This window comes from Neofelis nebulosa, chromosome 5 (genome assembly GCF_028018385.1).
Source record: "Neofelis nebulosa isolate mNeoNeb1 chromosome 5, mNeoNeb1.pri, whole genome shotgun sequence".
In the NCBI taxonomy this organism is placed as follows: domain Eukaryota; kingdom Metazoa; phylum Chordata; class Mammalia; order Carnivora; family Felidae; genus Neofelis; species Neofelis nebulosa.
In genome coordinates, this window is record NC_080786.1 from 71,781,293 (window position 1) to 71,799,752 (window position 18,460).

At 38.0% G+C, this 18,460-nt stretch overlaps 3 protein-coding genes across 6 annotated transcripts in view; 2 read left to right on the top strand and 1 right to left on the bottom strand.

Moving 5' to 3' along the window:
• Window positions 1-9,280, top strand: part of ACTL6A (actin like 6A) — a 29,039-nt gene extending 19,759 nt beyond the window's left edge. For both annotated transcript variants that reach the window (XM_058730565.1, XM_058730567.1), the window contains exons 9-14: window positions 908-969; window positions 1,246-1,360; window positions 1,516-1,596; window positions 3,336-3,431; window positions 6,616-6,702; window positions 8,802-9,280. In XM_058730565.1, the coding sequence (XP_058586548.1) occupies window positions 908-969; window positions 1,246-1,360; window positions 1,516-1,596; window positions 3,336-3,431; window positions 6,616-6,702; window positions 8,802-8,882 (522 nt within the window). In that variant the 3' untranslated portion in view covers window positions 8,883-9,280. The remainder of the gene's footprint in view (window positions 1-907; window positions 970-1,245; window positions 1,361-1,515; window positions 1,597-3,335; window positions 3,432-6,615; window positions 6,703-8,801) is intronic.
• Window positions 5,145-18,460, bottom strand: part of MRPL47 (mitochondrial ribosomal protein L47) — a 39,889-nt gene continuing 26,573 nt past the window's right edge. For 2 of the 3 annotated variants that reach the window (XM_058730570.1, XM_058730571.1), the window contains exons 5-7: window positions 16,976-17,106; window positions 13,840-13,935; window positions 9,664-9,865 (exon numbers count right to left, since the gene is read on the bottom strand). In XM_058730570.1, coding sequence (XP_058586553.1) covers window positions 9,742-9,865; window positions 13,840-13,935; window positions 16,976-17,106 — 351 coding nt within the window. In that variant the 3' untranslated portion in view covers window positions 9,664-9,741. Of the gene's footprint in view, window positions 7,490-9,663; window positions 9,866-13,839; window positions 13,936-16,975; window positions 17,107-18,460 lie in introns of those variants that run through there. The other variant, XR_009262018.1, reaches the window with a different exon arrangement.
• Window positions 17,206-17,517, top strand: LOC131512194 (non-histone chromosomal protein HMG-17-like). Its single transcript, XM_058730574.1, has one exon. The coding sequence runs from the start codon at window positions 17,245-17,247 to the stop codon at window positions 17,515-17,517; it is 273 nt and encodes a 90-aa protein (XP_058586557.1). The 5' UTR covers window positions 17,206-17,244.

Consider the following 18,460-nt stretch of genomic DNA (forward strand, 5'->3'; position numbering starts at 1 on the left):
ATACACATTCATTTCTAATAGTAAAAGGATTTGAAAGTCATAATTTACTATGTGAGGGATATATCCTATCTCACATTTTTTTGCACCTAAGGTAAAGATTTTTTGTGGGTGTTCAGTAGAAGGAAAAATTGTGAAGTTGATTAACAGTTTGGTCTAGCTATTAGACAGGATTTTTCTTTAGCAGCCCAGAGGTCACATGTATTTCACAGCAGAATTTTTAATTGTTTTAAACTATGTGCAGTCATTAAAAGTTACATATGATGCCATGTATGTGCACATGTATATACATTCAGAAAATGAAATCTTGCCTTTAAGTCTAGGCTTATTTTTAAGGAAAAAACAATGTTCTGAAACCAGTTTTGTAATGCAGGACTGTGGTAGGTATGGGGGTTTCAGATTGTTTTTATCTCATCAGTGTTCGATAATTGTTGTAATTTAAACATGATATAATTTAGCTTCTAGTTCAAATGCTTAAAATTGGGTTTCTTGATACTCAAGAGTCCTTGCTAGGTAGATTTATAGCCTTGAAATGACATAGCCATCCAGGAATGTGATCCGGTTTCATTAAAAAAAGTATTTTAAATACAATGTTACAAAAGTATAGGGGCGCCTGGGTGGCTCAGTTGGTTGAGCAACCGACTTCGGCTCAGGTCATGATCTCGTGGTCTGTGAGTTCGAGCCCCACGTCGGGCTCTATGCTGACAGCTTGGCCTGGAGCCTGCTTTGGATTCTGTGTCTCCCTCTCTCTCTGCCCCTTCCCTGCTCATGCTCTGTCTCTCTCTGTCTCAAAAATAAAAACATTAAAAAAAAACAAAACAAAAAAAACAGCTCTACAATGTTACAAAAGTGTAGATTGCCTGTTTCTAACCTGTTTCTTAAAAATTTTTTTTTTTTTTTTTATCCACAGTGTGTTATCCAGGATTTTCAAGCTTCAGTACTTCAAGTATCAGATTCAACCTATGATGAACAGTATGTCTTCTTGTCTACAAGACTTAAAATAGCTCATTGAAACCTTCATACTAATCTTCTAAACACCAAATACTTATAAATGAGGAAAGAAATTGATTCGTTTTGTTAAAAATTGTGGAGTATGCTTAACTGGTCTAAAAGTAAAAAGTTAAGAAATATTGATTAACATAAAAGAAAGATTCTCACTCTGCTTTCTTACAAGTTGATAATTTCTTAGTTTATAATTTTGAAGAATTTTTTTGGTCTTTTGTTTAATGTTGTTTAATATGTTTTCAGAGTAGCTGCACAGATGCCAACTGTTCATTATGAATTCCCCAATGGGTACAACTGTGACTTTGGAGCAGAGCGGTTAAAGATTCCTGAAGGGTTGTTTGACCCTTCCAACGTAAAGGTGTGAGCACTAGTTCATAATCAGCTTGGCCTTTCCTGTGTGTGTGCACATCTTGTGTAATTATATAAAACCTACATAAGACCAACTGTAGAGATTTTTGGGTGTGCTGTGTTTGAAGTTCTTCTGTGTGACTACTCATTTTCATTTTGTTGTAGGGATTATCAGGAAATACAATGCTGGGAGTCAGTCATGTTGTCACTACAAGCGTTGGAATGTGTGATATTGACATCAGACCAGTAAGTGTCAGCCTCCTGTTTACGGTATAAAGGTATCTTTTAGGGTAATGAAATGCCCCTGAATCATTATTTAAGTTGGCAACTTTGGCCATTCACTTTGAAGTCCATTTTAGAATGTGTAAAAATATGAAGTATTAGAAAAGGAAAAATGTAAAACTTTAGAGCTACGGTGTCCAGTGTACTAGCTACCAGCCACATGTGGCAATTTAAATTAAAAAAAGTAAAAATTTAAAATTCCGTTCTTCAGTTGCACTAGCCACATTATAAATGTAACCAATGGCTACTGTAGGACATGCAGATAGGGAACATTTCTGTCATCACAGGAAGTTCTTTTGGACAGTGCTGTTCTAGAGAGTTCCTAAAATGTGACAAGCCAAAATATATATTATTGATTTTTTTCTATGTAGCAGTTTTGCTGTTTTTATTGTTCAGGAAGGTATGGGTTTAAATTATGTAACTTTTACATGGAGTTTAGTTTAGATGATCTTCGTACCCTTCATAATTTTTGTGTTTTGCCAGGTTTTAAATACTAACTCCATATCATACACATATTAATTATTAGATTGATTATATGTTATTTAAACCCTAGATTCAATTTGTAGCCAACATATGTTGCCTTGGTATTGTTGGAGTTGATTCATTTGCTTAGAGCATAGTACTGATAGCTAGGGGTGTATAAAAACCATGTTGTTTCAAAAAAGACTTTTGGATGACTATGCAAAATGTTTGTTTCAACTAGCCACCTAGCAGGCACTTGCTGCTTCTAAGATGATAGGGATTAAGTATGGAATTTCTTTAGCACAAACTCAAGGCCATTTTGGGGAAGGCAACTGAATTGAATTATACTTACTATAAGCATGTAATAGGTAACTTTCTGTTTTTAGTGCAATTTCTCCTCTAGTTAACTAATGTTAATTGCAGAGGAGATGCTTGTTTTCCATTTTTCTTTCAAAAGTTAGATGACTTAGACATCTGGAATACATTTTTAAAATATGAACTTAGCCACTAAAAAAGCATACAGGCTGACATATATATTGACTAACAGGAATTCAGTAAGAACTTAATAAAAAAAAAAAAGGCTGACATTAGCTTTCTGATCCATACATGTAAATTACAGATAAATATACTCATAAGTAGATTGATTTATTTTTTTTTAGGGAGGTATCAGCATGTGGATTTTGAAAAAGTTCCCCATGTGGTTCTGATGTCTAATACCCTGCAAAAGAGAAAGGTCACAGTCATTTTGGCCAGGGATGTTATCAGATTATGCATTATCCATCATAATCATTAAGTAATCTCATTGTCTAATTTTAAATACTGTAACTTCTACATGAGCTTTCTAAGATGAAGCCAATATAAAATATACCTCTAAATATTGGCAGCTATCTGCCAAAAAATTATGCTTGGGTTTTAGAATAATTGCTTTAAGTTAGTGGTTCTTAAACTTTAATGCACATTAGAATCATCTTGAGTTTTAAACAAACTAACAAAACCTTGATCTGTGCTCCGTCCCCAGATTTTTATTTAATTGCCCCCAGGCATTTGACGTTTTATAAATCCCATAAATGAGTTGAATGTGCAGCCAGGACTGAGAGCCATTGGATTCAGCTACTAGGTCTGTATAGAAGTAAAAATATTAAAAAAGAAAGGGTAAATTGTAGAGGAGGACAGTTTTAGTTGTAGTTGTGATTAAAACTTGGAAACATTTGGAACTAATTTGTTTCTGTTTTTTATCTTAGGGTCTCTATGGCAGTGTTATAGTGGCTGGAGGAAACACGCTAATACAGAGCTTTACTGACAGGTTGAATAGAGAGCTCTCTCAGAAAACTCCCCCAGTAAGTTGTTTGTTCTTTAGTGGTATTCTTCAGTCACAGGTATCCTCATCGCTGGTGTAGTCTTATAGATAAGGTTTGTTTTTCAGTAGTCGATTGATAGTCTGTGTGTGCTTGATACAGTGTTACCTAAATAAAGTTAATATCCCTTGTTAACCAAATTTTCATAGATGACATCTTTTGGTTACTCTTGTACTATTTGAATCTTTTATTTGTTGACTTCATACTTAAGTACCTATAGTGTGCTAGGCACTAGGGCTGTAAATACAGTCCCTGCCCACTAAAGGCTCAGTCTGCTAGGATGAATAGACATGTAAAAATAAAGATAATGTGCTAAGTGGTTCAGTATGTCATGAATGAGACACTCTAGGGAACACTGTGGAGCAAGCAGTTAACTCCCTCATGAAGAAGCTGTTTGAAGGAATAGGAGTTCAACTGGTTGGTAATTTATGAAAGAACATCTAGGTGGAAGTTATACCATGTGCAGAATATGAAGGGAGGATGGCATATTCCAGTACTTCAAAGTAGCTGGCTTGTAGTCTGCAGAAGTGGGAAGAGTGATATGGCTGGAAAGATGGATGATGTATTGATTTCCTAGGGCTGCTGTAACGAAATACCACAAACTAAAGTAGGTGGCTTCAAACAACAGATAATTTATCCTTTCTCCATTCTGGAAGCTAGAAGTCTGAAATCCACATGTCCACAGGGCCATGCTCTCTCTGAAATGTAGAGCTGAGAATTCTTCTTTTCCCTCTTCTTAGCATCTGATGGTTTGCCAGCAATCCTTTGTTGTTTCTTGGATTGCAGCTCCAACACTTCAGTCTGTCTCCATTGTCAGAGGGCATTCTCTCACAGATCTGTTCTCTTTATTATAAAAACTCCAGGGAGGTGCCTGAGTGGCTCGGTTGGTTAGGCATCTTGACTGTGGCTCAGGTCATGATCTCATGGTTCGTGTGTTTGAGCCCCGTGTTGGGCTCTGTGCTGACAGCTCAGAGCCTGGAGCCTGCTTCAGATTCTGTGTCTCCCTCTCTCTGTCCCTCCCCCACTAGCTCCCTTTCTCTCTCTCTCAAAAATAAACATTAAAAAAACCCCAAAACTCCACAGTCATATGGGATTAAGAACCCACTCTGCTCCAGTATGACCTTATCTTTTTTTTGTTTTAATTAATGTTTATTTATTTCAAGAGAAAGAGTGCAAGTGGGAGAGGGCAGAGAGGGGGGCGGGGAGAGAGAATCCCAAGGAGGCTCCTTGCTGCCAGAGGAGAGCCCAATGCAGGGCTTGATCCTATGAATCATGAGATCATGACCTGAGCCAAAATCAAGAGTCAAGACACTCAACCAACTGAGCCATCCAGGTACCCCACTAATATGACCTTATCTTAACTTGTATCCTAATTACATCTGCAAAGAACCTATTTCTGAATTATGTCACATTCACAGGTACCAGGGATTAGAACTTCAACATATCTCTTTGGAGGACACTGTTCCACCCACACAGTTGGGTATCAGGTCATGTTGCTTATTAATAGGGAACTTACAGGATAAAATTTGGCAAGGGACTGCAGAGCTCCTATGTTTTAAAAAGATCACTGGGTGCATTGTGACAACTTTTAAAAGGATTAGAAGAATGTGGTTTGGGGAGAAAGTCTGGTACCCATTGATAACAGAGTAGTAGTCATAATCTTTATTTAAAAAAAAAAAAAAAAGTTTATTTTGAGAGAGAAAGAGAGAGAATGCACAAGCAGGCAGGGCCAGAGAGAAAGGGAGAGAGAGAGAATCCCAAGTAGGTTCCACACTGTCAGCACATAGCCTGACACAGGGCTCGATCTCACAAATCATGAGATGACCTGGGCCGAAATCAAGAATCAGATGCTCAACCCACTGAGCCACCCACACTCCCCTAGTCATAATCTTTAGATTTTAAAACTTTTATCAAGTAGTTTTTTGTATGATACTTTGTATTAGTTATTACATTAAAGGAAACTTAGGGGTTACATGGGTCCTAATAGTATCTGTAGAATTTGTATATTTGGCAGTCTTTTTGTTTCTCATACAAAGGAACATTTTACATATGGCACATTTTTGTAATGGTTAAGTTGTTATGTAAATACTGATATAGGCACAAGATTGACACTTGAATTGTATTTACTACATTCTTGGAGATACAGTCTGATCTGGAATAGAACTTAATTATAATACTAATCATTAGGTTTGATAATAAGCCCCAGAATAACAAATACAGACCTGGGCTGTCCAAGGTCTTGGTCAAGAGCAGTTAGATATTATCCATCTCATTTAGGAGACAATTAAAAATAGATGAAATAACAGGAAAAAATTCCATTGCAACAGATACCAAGCAGTTCCTCATCTACAAAAATCCATTTTCATCCCTCCTGCTCCCAGCACCCTCTCCTCCCATATCACTTATTTTACTCCTGAAACATATACATTTATTTCACTGTTGAATGAACACAAACTATGTGTTCATATAAAATAATAGAGTATCAACAATTTAAGAACTATCCCTGGAAACAAAGTCCTAGGTAGGGGGAAAATCTCTTGATGCAGGGAGACAGGAAGCAATAGTACTGAGCCACAAAACCATGTTTATCAAGAGAGTGTGAGTTCAAAACATAAACACTCATTTGGGAGGAAACCAGTTATGAATAAAAAACCTGAGATCTAATGTCTGCATTTTGATGTGGAAGTGGAGGAGTGGTGGGAGTGACCTAAGATAGGAGGAATTAGGACAAGATACTAAAAAAGTAGGTAGAAAGGTGAGGACTATAGAAGGTGGCAGGTTGGGACAGTAATGGTATTTGGTATTGGAAGAAATGGAATACCACATGAAGCACTTAGCACGATACCTGATTTATAGGTAAGTGTTAAGTATGTGTTTGCTGTTATTCTAGGGTATCGTTGTGAATGCCATACTCTTTAGTTTTAGAAAACCTTTAGTTTTCTAAGGTTGATGTAATTATTAAATATTATACATTAAAAACCATAATCAAAGTACTTTCTATATAGTAATTCAAACTATGCCTACTATTAGCCTAGCTTTTGCAAAATAATCACGTGTAACTGGTGTTTGAACCAATTGTTAAGAAGTCCTCAAAGTTGAATTTTTTGAATTGAGTCACCTGTTTTACTTGATTGTCCTAATACTTATTCTTCCCTCTCTATTTTAGAGTATGCGGTTGAAATTGATTGCAAATAATACAACAGTAGAACGGAGGTTTAGTTCATGGATTGGTGGCTCCATTCTAGCATCTTTGGTTAGTAAACTACTTTGAAAAATAGTCTTATTGAATGATTTAAGTGTACCAGTGAATATAAACTAAGTTTAGTAAAAAGATTAAAAATAATTTCAGTGCATCATTTATCTTTGTATAACTATCAAATGAATTATATGTTCTAATTTAACAAAATGCTTTAGTGCCTTATCAGTTGCTATTTGTCAGCCTCATTTCAGTTTCCCTTCTCAAAGGTGGGGATTCTACTAACATATTTGTGCCCTTTCATACTCCCATTGGAACTGGTCAGGACTTAAATCATTCCTTCTCAGGTTCTGGTTGTTCCCTGGCCTCTTGGTGAGGTTGAGGAAGTCAGGAGTTGGTTCTTGGGGCAAATGGTTGAAGTCATGGTGCTGGGTTTTTCACGTTGCTCAGATGGGTGCCTACCTTGAATCAGGAGGAAGAGTCCTTGTATTTATTTGCACCGTAGACTTGGGGAATTTCCCCTTCACCTCAGAGCAGCCAAAGTAAATGTCAGGAAGTACTTCTTTTTTTTTCTTTTTTTCTCTTTTGAGAGCAAGAGAGAGAGGGCACAAGTGAGCGAAGGGGCAGGGAGAGAGAGAGAGAGAGAGAGAGAGAGAATCCCAGGAGGGGAAGAGAGAGAAATGGGGCTTGCCTGAAGCAGGGCCTGTTTTTGTTTTTTAGCGGAAGCAGGGCTGGTTGGTGTCTACCTGATGCGGGGTTCGATCTCATGAACTGTGAGATCATGACCTGAGCCAAAGTCAGATGCTTAACTACTGAGCCACCCAGGTGCCTTCATGAAGTATTTCTATTAAACAATTAAAAAAAAAATTTTTTTTTAACATTTATTTTTGAGAGAGACCGAGCACGAGCACTAGAGGGGCAGAGAGGGAGATACAGAATCCGAAGCAGGCTCCAGGCTCTGAGCTGTCAGCACAGAGCCCAACGTGGGGCTTGAACCCACAGACCCTGAGATCATGACCCAAGCCAAAGTCGGACACTTAGACAACTGAGCCACCCAGGAGCCCCACTCCTAAACCTTTTTAAGCTACTAAAGGTTTATAATAATACATGAGTGTATTATTATACATAAATGTATTATAGACATAAGTGTCTAGGTATTCTATTTCCAATCTTTTAATAGATCTTAGATCAAAGCTGGATACCACTGCAAGTCCACTTGAATAGAGTTAATCTTAGAGAATGGATTTCTCCTGCTTATATGTTTTATTTTTAATGTAGCCTAGGTTTCTTCCTTCTTGGTTATTTTCCTCCTTTCCATCTTCTATAGTGCTTATGCACTATATTTATTGTGTGTTCTTATAAAACTTTATCCTACTCCTGATGAGCACTTTTGAGGGTTTTTTTTTTTGTAAGTTTTATGTTTATTTTTGAGAGAGTATGAGCCAGGGAGGGGGCAGAGACAGAATCCCAAGCAGGCTCCTTGCTGCCAGTGCAGAGCCTAATACAGGGCTCGAACCCATGAACCATGAGCTCATGACCTGAGTTGAAATCAAGAGTCAGACACTTAATTGACTGAACCACCCAGGCACCCTAAGCACTTCTGAGTTCTAAATGCTGCTATTAGTTAAGTGTTAGAACATCAATTCTGTACTGGGAGGAAACCTTCCGATAGTTTCTATTGTTGCCTCAGGTTGGCACCAAGCCATCATAGCTAAACCATCCATCTTCCTTTCACAGCCATTTTCTAAATCCTCATGACAGTTTAATAGGTATAGAAAGACTTATTATTCTTTCTAAATCATGTTTCTGGGTGTTCTAGAGGAGGGCAGAAATAAGGGAATAAGGGAGTACTATTTGGGGGAGGGGCTTAAGCGTTCTGCAAAGATCAGTTGTTTGTTTATTTTTTGAGAGACAGAGTGAGCAGGGGAGGGGCAGAAAGGGAGTCACAAAATCCAGAGCAGGCTCCAGTTTCTGAGCTATCAATAGAGAGCCTGACGTGGGGCTTGAACTCACGAACAGTGAGATCATGACCTGAGGCGAAGCTGGATACTTAACCGAGCCATCCAGGCGCCCCAAAATCAGTTATGAAAAAGATAATTTAAAAAGTGTTTTCTAACAAAAAGGCACAATATATAATTTTTCTTTCCATTTTACAGGGCACCTTTCAACAGATGTGGATTTCCAAACAAGAATATGAAGAAGGAGGGAAGCAGTGTGTAGAAAGGAAATGCCCTTGAGGAGAGTTACCAGACCTCTGCCTTCCCATGTCACCTTAAGTTCCACAGCTTTAGTGTACTCAGGAAAAGAGTGACCATCTTTTGTAGAATGTTTATACATTTTTGCATATTTCAATTTCCACTTAAATTTTTTAAGGCTTTAACTGGCTCTATAAATTAAGATAAGTTTGTGCTTTCCTTGAAATGCACTTATTCTTATTACAAGCATTTTATAATTTTGTATAAATGTCTATTTTCTCTAAATATTTTGCTTTCAGTAAAATGCTTTTCAACTCTGTTTAGTATATTAATTACCAGTGATTGGTAGAATTGGTTTTTATTGACTAGTAAAATTTACTGCCTATGCTTTTTACCTTAGGCTTGCAAAATTAAATAAAAGTTATTAGCCATTCCAGAAATGCTTTTTTGAATTATTGTTGTGTTGTGACTTAACTACTTTAAGTTTTACTAAACGTATTTATATTATTTTGAGTGAAAGTACTCATTGTTTATTAAAAGTAATGTCCACACCCCCTTCAAATGCTATTAATATAATAGTAGAAATGTTACCTGAATTCCAAAAATGACCTTACTGCCTTTGCTATTGCAGTTGACATCACTTTCCCACTCTAAGGTACAGGTGATGTTAAAGTTTGCTTAGATGTCAGAATTTTTAACTTCCAGAGTTAGCATGCCATGTTAACCCTTAAACCAGTTGAGATAGTCATTTAACTAAAAACACAATTTAACCGTTAAAACAGTTGAGATAGTCATTTAACTAAAAACACAATTTCTTTATAAATTACTTAATACATATTTACTTTTGTATATAGATTGTTATCCAAGGAAAACAAAATAGTAACTTCAGAATTCAGACATCTTAGACAACACTTGACTTCTGGGCTTCAGAATGACGTGGAAACTTTTCCTGAAGAAATTTTTCTTTCTTTTTCTCTAAACTTTTCTTCCTTGCTTCAATGCGGGCTTGTTTCTCAATTCTCAATCTAGAATAAAAGCATAACACCAATTTATACAAAAATATTTCCCTGTTACTCAATATTCTCAAAGGATATCCAAATCAATTACTTAAAAGCCTCAGTAATGCTAGTCTCTGTATTAGGTGTGTCATGTGTATTATTATTATTAATTTTTTTTAAAAGACTTTATTTTTAAGTAATGTCTTTACCCAACAAGGGACTCACAACCCCAAGATCAAGAGTTGCATGCTCTACTGACTGGGCTAGTCAGGTGTTCGATGTATGTTATTAAACTTGAATAATCACTGTAAACCTACATAAGTCAAAGATAAACTTAGAATCAAAAGCATTTGTAACCCTACACCAATTCTTCCTATTTCCTACACAGAAAGAAATGAACAGATCTTATGAGCCTATAGCAGACTGGCTACCTTTTCTCCTCTTTTAGAAACACCAGTTTTATTGAATATAATATTTTTTGTATCCTGTGATACATCCTGAGACTTTTTTGAATTCCTTCATTCCAAATACCTCAGTCTACCATATCATTTTCTCTACAACAAAGAATAAAATTATGCTAAGAGATGATGGTTAGGTGCTAGACTGGTCCCTATGTGAGTGTGCATTCCAGAGCAGGAAGCATTTGTGCCTCAGCTAAATTATTTTGACCTCTAGGGTCACTTAAGACAAAGTTGCAAATGATAAATTAATAGATGCCAAGCCACTACTGTACTTAAGATTTTGCAGGATATTTTATTGATCACTAGGCATGAGTATATTTTAAAACAACATAAGAGATCATAGTGAGTAACTTAGTATGGTCACAAATTTGAGCCAAGAATTCTATTTGGGTGAAGACCAACATAGGTGTGTACTTTAAAAATATAAGCTATTTTGTAAATTAAGTATAAAGATCAAGCAAAGCTGAAATCAGATTACTCATGATAGTCCTCAGTCTTTGCTCCAACTAAATTTTGGCCATTAAAAAAAATAAGCCCATAAAAATACAGAATAAAGGTTTGCTATTCTGATTTTTTTTGATGTTAATTTTTGAGAGACAGCATGCATGAGTGCAGGAGGGCAGAGAGAGAAGGAGACAGGATCTGAAGTGGGCTCTATACTGACAGCAGCGAGCTGGAAGCAGGGCTCAAACTCATGCACCATGAGACCATGACCTGAGCCAAAGTTGGACATTTAACTGACTGAACCACCTTGGCACCCCAAGGTTTGCTATTCTTAAGAATATTCAGAAGATTATGATGCCTGCCCTGAAGGTAAGACTAAAAAAGGTTCAAAAATAGAACAATTAGGACATGTATTAGGCCTGTAAAAGCAACACTGGATTCATAAATTCTCATAGTTGTTTATAGCTTCACCTTATATGACTAAGGGACAAAAGGACCAATGGCACGGTAGGTCTGGAGAAGTTGTAGAGGAAAAAAAAATGCAGTTAAATTTCTTCAACTGCTTAGTATCTGAACTGGGCCTTAAAATGTGAATGGTGGACGGGGCACCTGGGAGGCTCAGTCAGTTAAGCACCTGACTTTGGCTCAGGTCATGATCTCACTGTTCATGAGTTTGAGCCCCACATTGGTCTCTGTGCTGACAGCTTGGAGCCTGGAGCCTGCTTCAGATTCTAGATCTCCCTCTCTCTCTCTCTTCCTCCCCCACTCATGCATTCTCTCTCTCTCGCTCTCAAAAATAAAGATTAAAAAATTTTTTTTAAATGTGAATGGTAGAAGGATTTCAGAGCTGTACATAAAAGAGGGGAAAATGAGCAAGACTGTTTAGGAAACAAGGAGAAAGGTCTGACTTTGATGAGGGTAAGCAGGTAAGACTTAAATTGTGGGAACCCTGGGTGGGAAGGAGTTTGGATTTATCTGTAGACAAGAAGCAACTATAGGTTTCTGAACAGGTTATGTGATAAAAAGGTTTGAGGAGAATTAGCCAGGAAGCAGTATTTGAATGGACTGGAGTGAGGAAAAGGTTCAATAATTCATCTTGATGAAGAGGGAGGGCACCAGGGCAGAGAGTGGGAGCACAAAGGACAGATCCTGGAGACCTTCTGCAGGAAGAATGAAATCAAGGACTGACTGCTTCTAGAGCACTGATGATGAAAAATGCCCATGTAGAATGGATATACTATTTAAGGGGTACTGGACCTCATTCCACTGGTGGTGGTCCCCCCACCTCTACCCTCCCATCAAGCAATTCTCAGACACCAGCAGAATGAGCAAAAGTTCAACTCCATTCTGACACTACGTGGAGATCGTGTCAGAGGTTGTCACACATGTTTCTTAACCAACGACTTGCCACAGATCAGACATTCCCACAACTCCCTCTTTGGACTTCAGACAGCAGTCACAAGTCCAGGCTGTTACCTGTACTTTAAATCAGAGGCTACCAAGACCTCCTCCGTGGGTTCGATTAATTTGCTAGAGTCACTCACAGAACTCAGGAAACCCCTTTATTCACTATTATGGATTTATTATAAAAGGACATAAACTCAGGAGTAGCCAGACATGAGGTACACAGGACAAGGAGTGGGGAGAGGGCATGAGGCTTCCATGCCCTCTTCTAGGCACCCCACTCTCCTCCAGTCTCCATATGCTCACCAACAGAAAAGCTGCCTGAACCCTATCCTTTTTACAGAGGCCTCATTACACAGGCACGATCGATTAAAGCAAATCATTGTCCACTGGCTACTGATTCACCTCCAGCCCTGTTCCCCTCTCCAGAAGTCAGGCTGTGGGACTGAAAGTTTCAACCATCTATTCCAAGTTGTTTCCTCTAGCAATTAGCCCCCATTCTTAGGTGCTCCCCAAAAACCATGTCATTAACATAACAAAAGATACCACCCCACCCACACCTAGAAAATTCCAAGGGTTTTAGGAGTCCTGTGTCAGGAACAAGGAGGAAGACCAAATATATGTACCTTTTATTATAAATCACATCACAAAGATAAAACTGAAAATGAGGAGAGGCAGCTGGTTTAATGGGGAAGATAAAAATTTTTAATTGTGATTCTAAAATGTACCAAGACACCTTAAAGCCAGTTTAAAGATATATTTTTTATTCCTGTTTAAATTATTTTTTTAAGTGTTTTTATTTGTTTGGTATAGAAACAAGCTCTTGGGAGAGAACATCAGTTTTTAAAGAACTCTTGATGAAAGTAGATTGTATTATCTAAGGCAGTTGTTACAAGCTATGGTTTTTGTGCTGCTAGAATTTCCTTCTTAAATTTCCAGCTGCTTTCCTGCTTGAATTCTGACCTCTAGCACCTTTAGCCAGTAACTTTGAAGTTTTCCCCACCCAGCTTCTCTCTGCAGCCACAGACAGCCATGGAAGTTGAGTAGCATGCTTGCCCTGAAACCACAAACTTGTAATTCTCTCCCCTTCCAACTTCAATTTGGTTTCTGTCTGCTTTTGGATGTGGATCCAGTGTTCTAAAATAGCCATTTTCTAAAATCTTTCATTTTTATAATTATTAGTTGGGGGCTCGTGGGACCACTTCACTCCTCTATAATAGAAACCCTATAATAAACCTCATGCAGAAAAAAATTGTTGTAGTAAATATTTGGAAACCACCATTCTGCAGGGTAACATGACTGCAGACATAATGCAGCAGGCTCGTCTCCTCACCCTAGCCCCTTTTCATTTCATCAACCTTGCAGTAACATGAGCTCATATCTTATGTAACCAAAGTATTTAGACCTTCCTTTTCACATTACAGAAAGACTTAGTAACGTACTTACATACAGACTGATGAATAGAAAGGCAATAAAACTTTTTGAAAGGATATACACTAGAATGTTATTTTTGGATGATGAGATTATGTAAGATTTTAATTTCATCTTTTCTACCCAATTTTTCTATTTTTTCCACAATACACATGTATTACTTATGTAAAAGCTTAACTTATTACTTATGTAAAAGCTTAACTTGTGTTATCTGATATAAAGGTAAGTTGTGTTACTAAAGGGTATTTGGGTTGTGCTCACCTCATAAAACGTTCCACATAGGGCATTGCGAAGAATCGTTTCCTGTTGTATCTTTTATTTAGGTACCAAGGTATAGGCCACTGCTTGAACTTGTGCCTGCCAAGAAAGCAAAGAGATATTGCCTTAATAGAAGATATTTCATACATTTTTTCATTTTTTACAAACAGAGTTTTAGCCATCTTTGAGCTAAATATATTTTCAATAAAATGAGATGTAATTGGCTCTTGAAAGATTTTTACAATTTTTATAAATTATGAAATACTCTAAACTTAGAAAAAAGTACAGACATGAACCCACTAAGTTCATGAGTGTATGTATGTTTTGCAATGTCTGCTTCAGATCACTTTTGAAAAAATATATATAAAAACTTAAAGATACAGGTTAAGTTCTGTATTTCCACAGCAGCTCTGAGCCATACACTGGAGAGTATCACTACCAGATGTATTTCATACTTTTACTCCATACATATGTATGTATGTACTTATTTTATATACACATGTATATACATACATACATAACAATATATAATACATACAAGTGTATGTATAGTTTTTTGCTTTTAAATTATAAATAAATTGCACCAACTGATGTAGGTATCTACATTTATCTCAACACAATGAAACCTAAAAAATCATAATGTTGAGCGGGAAAAAGAAAGTTGTGAATTCATACTATATATAACATTCATTTGAAAGTACTTCAATGAAAAAAGTAACAAAAGGATTAATTTCAGGCCATTTAACCAATCTTTTCTGATTGGTTAAATCCAGGATTAATCTGTAATATTAGAAGCCAAAGTTCCAATCTCTTCATAATTTCAGCTTTTACTATATAATGTGACAGTGCCACAAGAAATATGGACCACTGCTTTAAGCAGGATAGATAACGGTACTGTATTTCCCTCAGTTCATCAGGATGACAATCTACTACTCCTCAATAGACAAGGGCATGACGTGTCCAAAAAGTAATGTCCGATATTACTGCCACATGTTCTTTTGATAGAAAAAAAAAATTTAGATGAAATGTTTTTAAGAAGGAGCTCTGCATTTAAAAGGCTACCTTAAATATTATAACATGGAATAAAAAATTAGGGAAAAGGTACTGGAATTAATAATGTTTGAGTTAATAAGCTATGTTGGAAAGATGATATAATTACTACTTTGTTTAGCTCTGGAAAAGTTAAAAAGCAAAACTTTAAAAACCTAGAAGAGATTAGCACTCATACAGATTCTCTCCTCTATCCTCACCCTTCCCTAACTGACCTCAATTGTATTAATCCAAATAAAAATTAGAAAATAAAGTTTCTAGTCAGACATTTTGGTAATTTCTCTTTTCTGTATTGGATTATACCATTACAGACATACAGCTACTCCCCTACATTTTGCTCCAAGCAGCCCTATTACTGCAAACTCAATTTAAAAAGACTACCAGGTACGCCTGGGTGATTCAGTCAGATGAGTGTCCAACTCTTGATTTCGGCTCTGGTCATGATCCCAGGGTTGTGAGATTAAGCCCCATGTCGGGCTCCATGGAGCCCGGGGAACCTGCTTGAGATTCTCTCTCCCTCTTACTCTCTCTCTCTCTCTCTCTCTGCCCCTCCCCGCAACTTGTGCACTCTCTCTTTAAAAAAAAAAAAAAAAAAAAGCCTATCAAATGAACAAGCGCTACTATGTGGTATAATTTCAAGAGTACAGGGAGGGTCTCTTATTTTGCTATGCCTCTTTTGCTGACCAACATTTAAAAATTCTACTAAGTATGCTTCCTTTTAGCAGCTCAACCCAAATGTAAATAAAGCCCTGAAGACAGAGACTACACTGGGTCTCCACATTTATTTATACCTCAGTTTGAATGTTTATTATCAGATCCTTTCCCAGGGTCTGACAGGACTTCGGGAGCTAGACACAGGGGACAAAAGGTGGAAAGACTAATGAAAATAAACAGTTTCATAATTTGAACTAGGGCTTATCCTGATATGGCAGCAATGCTTTTTTTGAAAAGGGTTCATGTGGCCTTATTCCCTGAAAACTCTTTTTTTTGAGAACTTTTTTTTAATCTCAAGTTCTTTTTTTTAATTAAAAAAAATGTTTTATTGTTTATTTTTGAGAGAGAGACAGAGCGTGAGCTGGGGAAGGGCAGAGAGAGAGGGAGACACAGAATCCCACGTAGGCTCCAGGCTCTGAGCTGTCAGCACAGAGCCCGACACGGGGCTCAAATTCACGAATCATGAGATTATGACCTGAGCTGAAGTCGGCAGCTTAACCAACTGAGCCACCCAGGCACCCCTAATCTCAAGTTCTTAATGGGCAGGTGCATGTCCTAAAATTAGCTTCATGGTGTTTATTAATGCTCTATAATTCTATGTGCATATGTACATTTCTCTGGGTAAAAGATCGATAACTTTCACCAGATTCCCAAAAGGTCACATGATGGACAGAAGATTAAGCACCACTGTTATACAGAACCTACAGGGGCACCTGGGTGGCTCAGTCGGTTGGGCGTCCGACTTTGGCTCAGGTCATGATCTCACAGCTTGTGAGTTCAAGCCCTACATTGGGTTCTGTGCTGACAGCTCAGAGCCTGGAGCCTGCTTCAGATTCTATGCCTCCCTCTCTCTGTGTCCCTCCCGTTGTACTCTGTCTCTCACTCAAAAATAAATAGATAATGGGGCGCCTGGGTGGCTCAGTCGGTTAAGCGGCCGACTTCGGCTCAGGTCATGATCTCGCAGTCCATGAGTTTGAGCCCCGCGTCGGGCTCTGTGCTGACTGCTCAGAGCCTGGAGCCTGTTTCAGATTCTGTGTCTCCCTCTCTCTCTGACCCTCCCCAGTTCATGCTCTGTCTCTCTCTGTCTCAAAAATAAATAAACGTTAAAAAAAAAAAAAATTAAAATAAATAAATAAATAGATTAAAAAAAAATTAAGAAGTAAAAAAAACTAAAAATAATTGAATCATGAGAATGGGGTGCCTGGGCTACCAAATTCATATCTTGGGGTTCCAAAGGGGTCTGGGGACTTCTGTTTACATTAGATACATCTGTAATAAATTTCATATGAGAGTTTTTATAAAAGATACCGGACAGGAGAATGAGGCATGAGGTTTCCACTCTCATCTTAGAAAAACCACAGTGGAAACTATGTACCAGATGATTCTTCCAAAGATGTCTCTTCTCCAGGCACCAGGTCTAGCTTTTTCTTGACCAGTCTGAAGAAGTCTTAGGGCATCCTCTCTTTCCTGGACAACTTTATCTAAGGCATCCATGGAATCTATTACCTGGTAAGAGATTAGGAAGATACAATTTCAACAATCACCTACAACAGAAAGGTGGGGAGAAGGACCCCGGGCCCCACCAAAGTTTGTGCTCCACTGAATCCCCACATCCAGCGCCTATGCCCTGCCACAGTCACCACCATGCCCAAGAGAAAGAATGAAGGGGATGCTAAAGGACATAAAGCCAAGGTGAAGGATGAGCCACAGAGAAGATGTGCAAGATTTCCTGCTAAACCTGCTCCTCCAAAGACAGAGCCCAAACCTAAAAAGGCCCCTGCACAAAAGGGAGAGAAGGTACCCAAAGGGAAAAAGGGGAAAGCTGATGCTGGCAAGGATGGGGATGGCCCTACAGAAAACAGAGATGCCAAAACAGACCAGGCACAGAAAGCTGAGGGTGTTAGAGATGCCAAGTGAAGTGTGTGATTTTTGATAACTGTGTACTTCTGGTGACTGTACAGTTTGAAATACTATTTATCAAGTTTTACAAAAATGCAGAATTGTCTTCTACTTAAAAAAAAAATTTTTTTTTAATATTTATTTATTTTTGAGAGAAAGAGAGACAGAGCATGAGCAGGGGAGGGGCAGATAGAGAGGGAATTGGAAGCAGGCTCCAGGCTCTGAGCTGTCAACACAGAACCCAATGTGGGGCTCGAACTTGTGGACCATGAGATCATGACCTGAGTGGAAGTCGGGACGCTTAACCAACTGAGCCACCCAGGTGCCCCGTGTTTTACTTTTTTTTTTTAAGCTATGTTGTTAGCACAAAGAACACTTCATTGTTGTTTTGAGGGAGGGCATATGTCACTAACAGAGTATCTCCAAAGCTAGATTGATACAAGGGGAAAAACACCCTTCCCTTCTAGTTTTGAGAAACTTCCTCCTGGTTCCTAGGAAGAGGGATTCCTTGATGTCAACCCACATTAGCCACCTTGGCACAAATGCCTTGTGGTGTGGAAAAAACTAAAATTCATTAAAAAAATTCTTTTTGGATGTTTTTTATTTTTGAGAGAGGGACAGTGAGCAGGAGAGAGAGAGGCAGAGAGAGGGAGAGAATCCCAAGCAGGCTCCATGCCGTTAGTGTAGAGCCTGACACAAGGCTCGATCCTACGAACCCGTGAGATCATGACCTGAGTTGAGATCAAGAGTTGGACACTTAACCAACTGAGCCACCCAGGTGCCCCGACACAGATGTTCCTACCTGATTGGCAGCTGCTGCTATTACAGAGAATGGAATATCAGTCTACCCTGATCCTACTCTCCAATGATCCATCAAGATGCAAGAAGATCCTACTGGAACCCCTATTTATTTTTATCTCTCTTTTAACATTTCTATTGAAGTTTAAAATGTATACGGTAA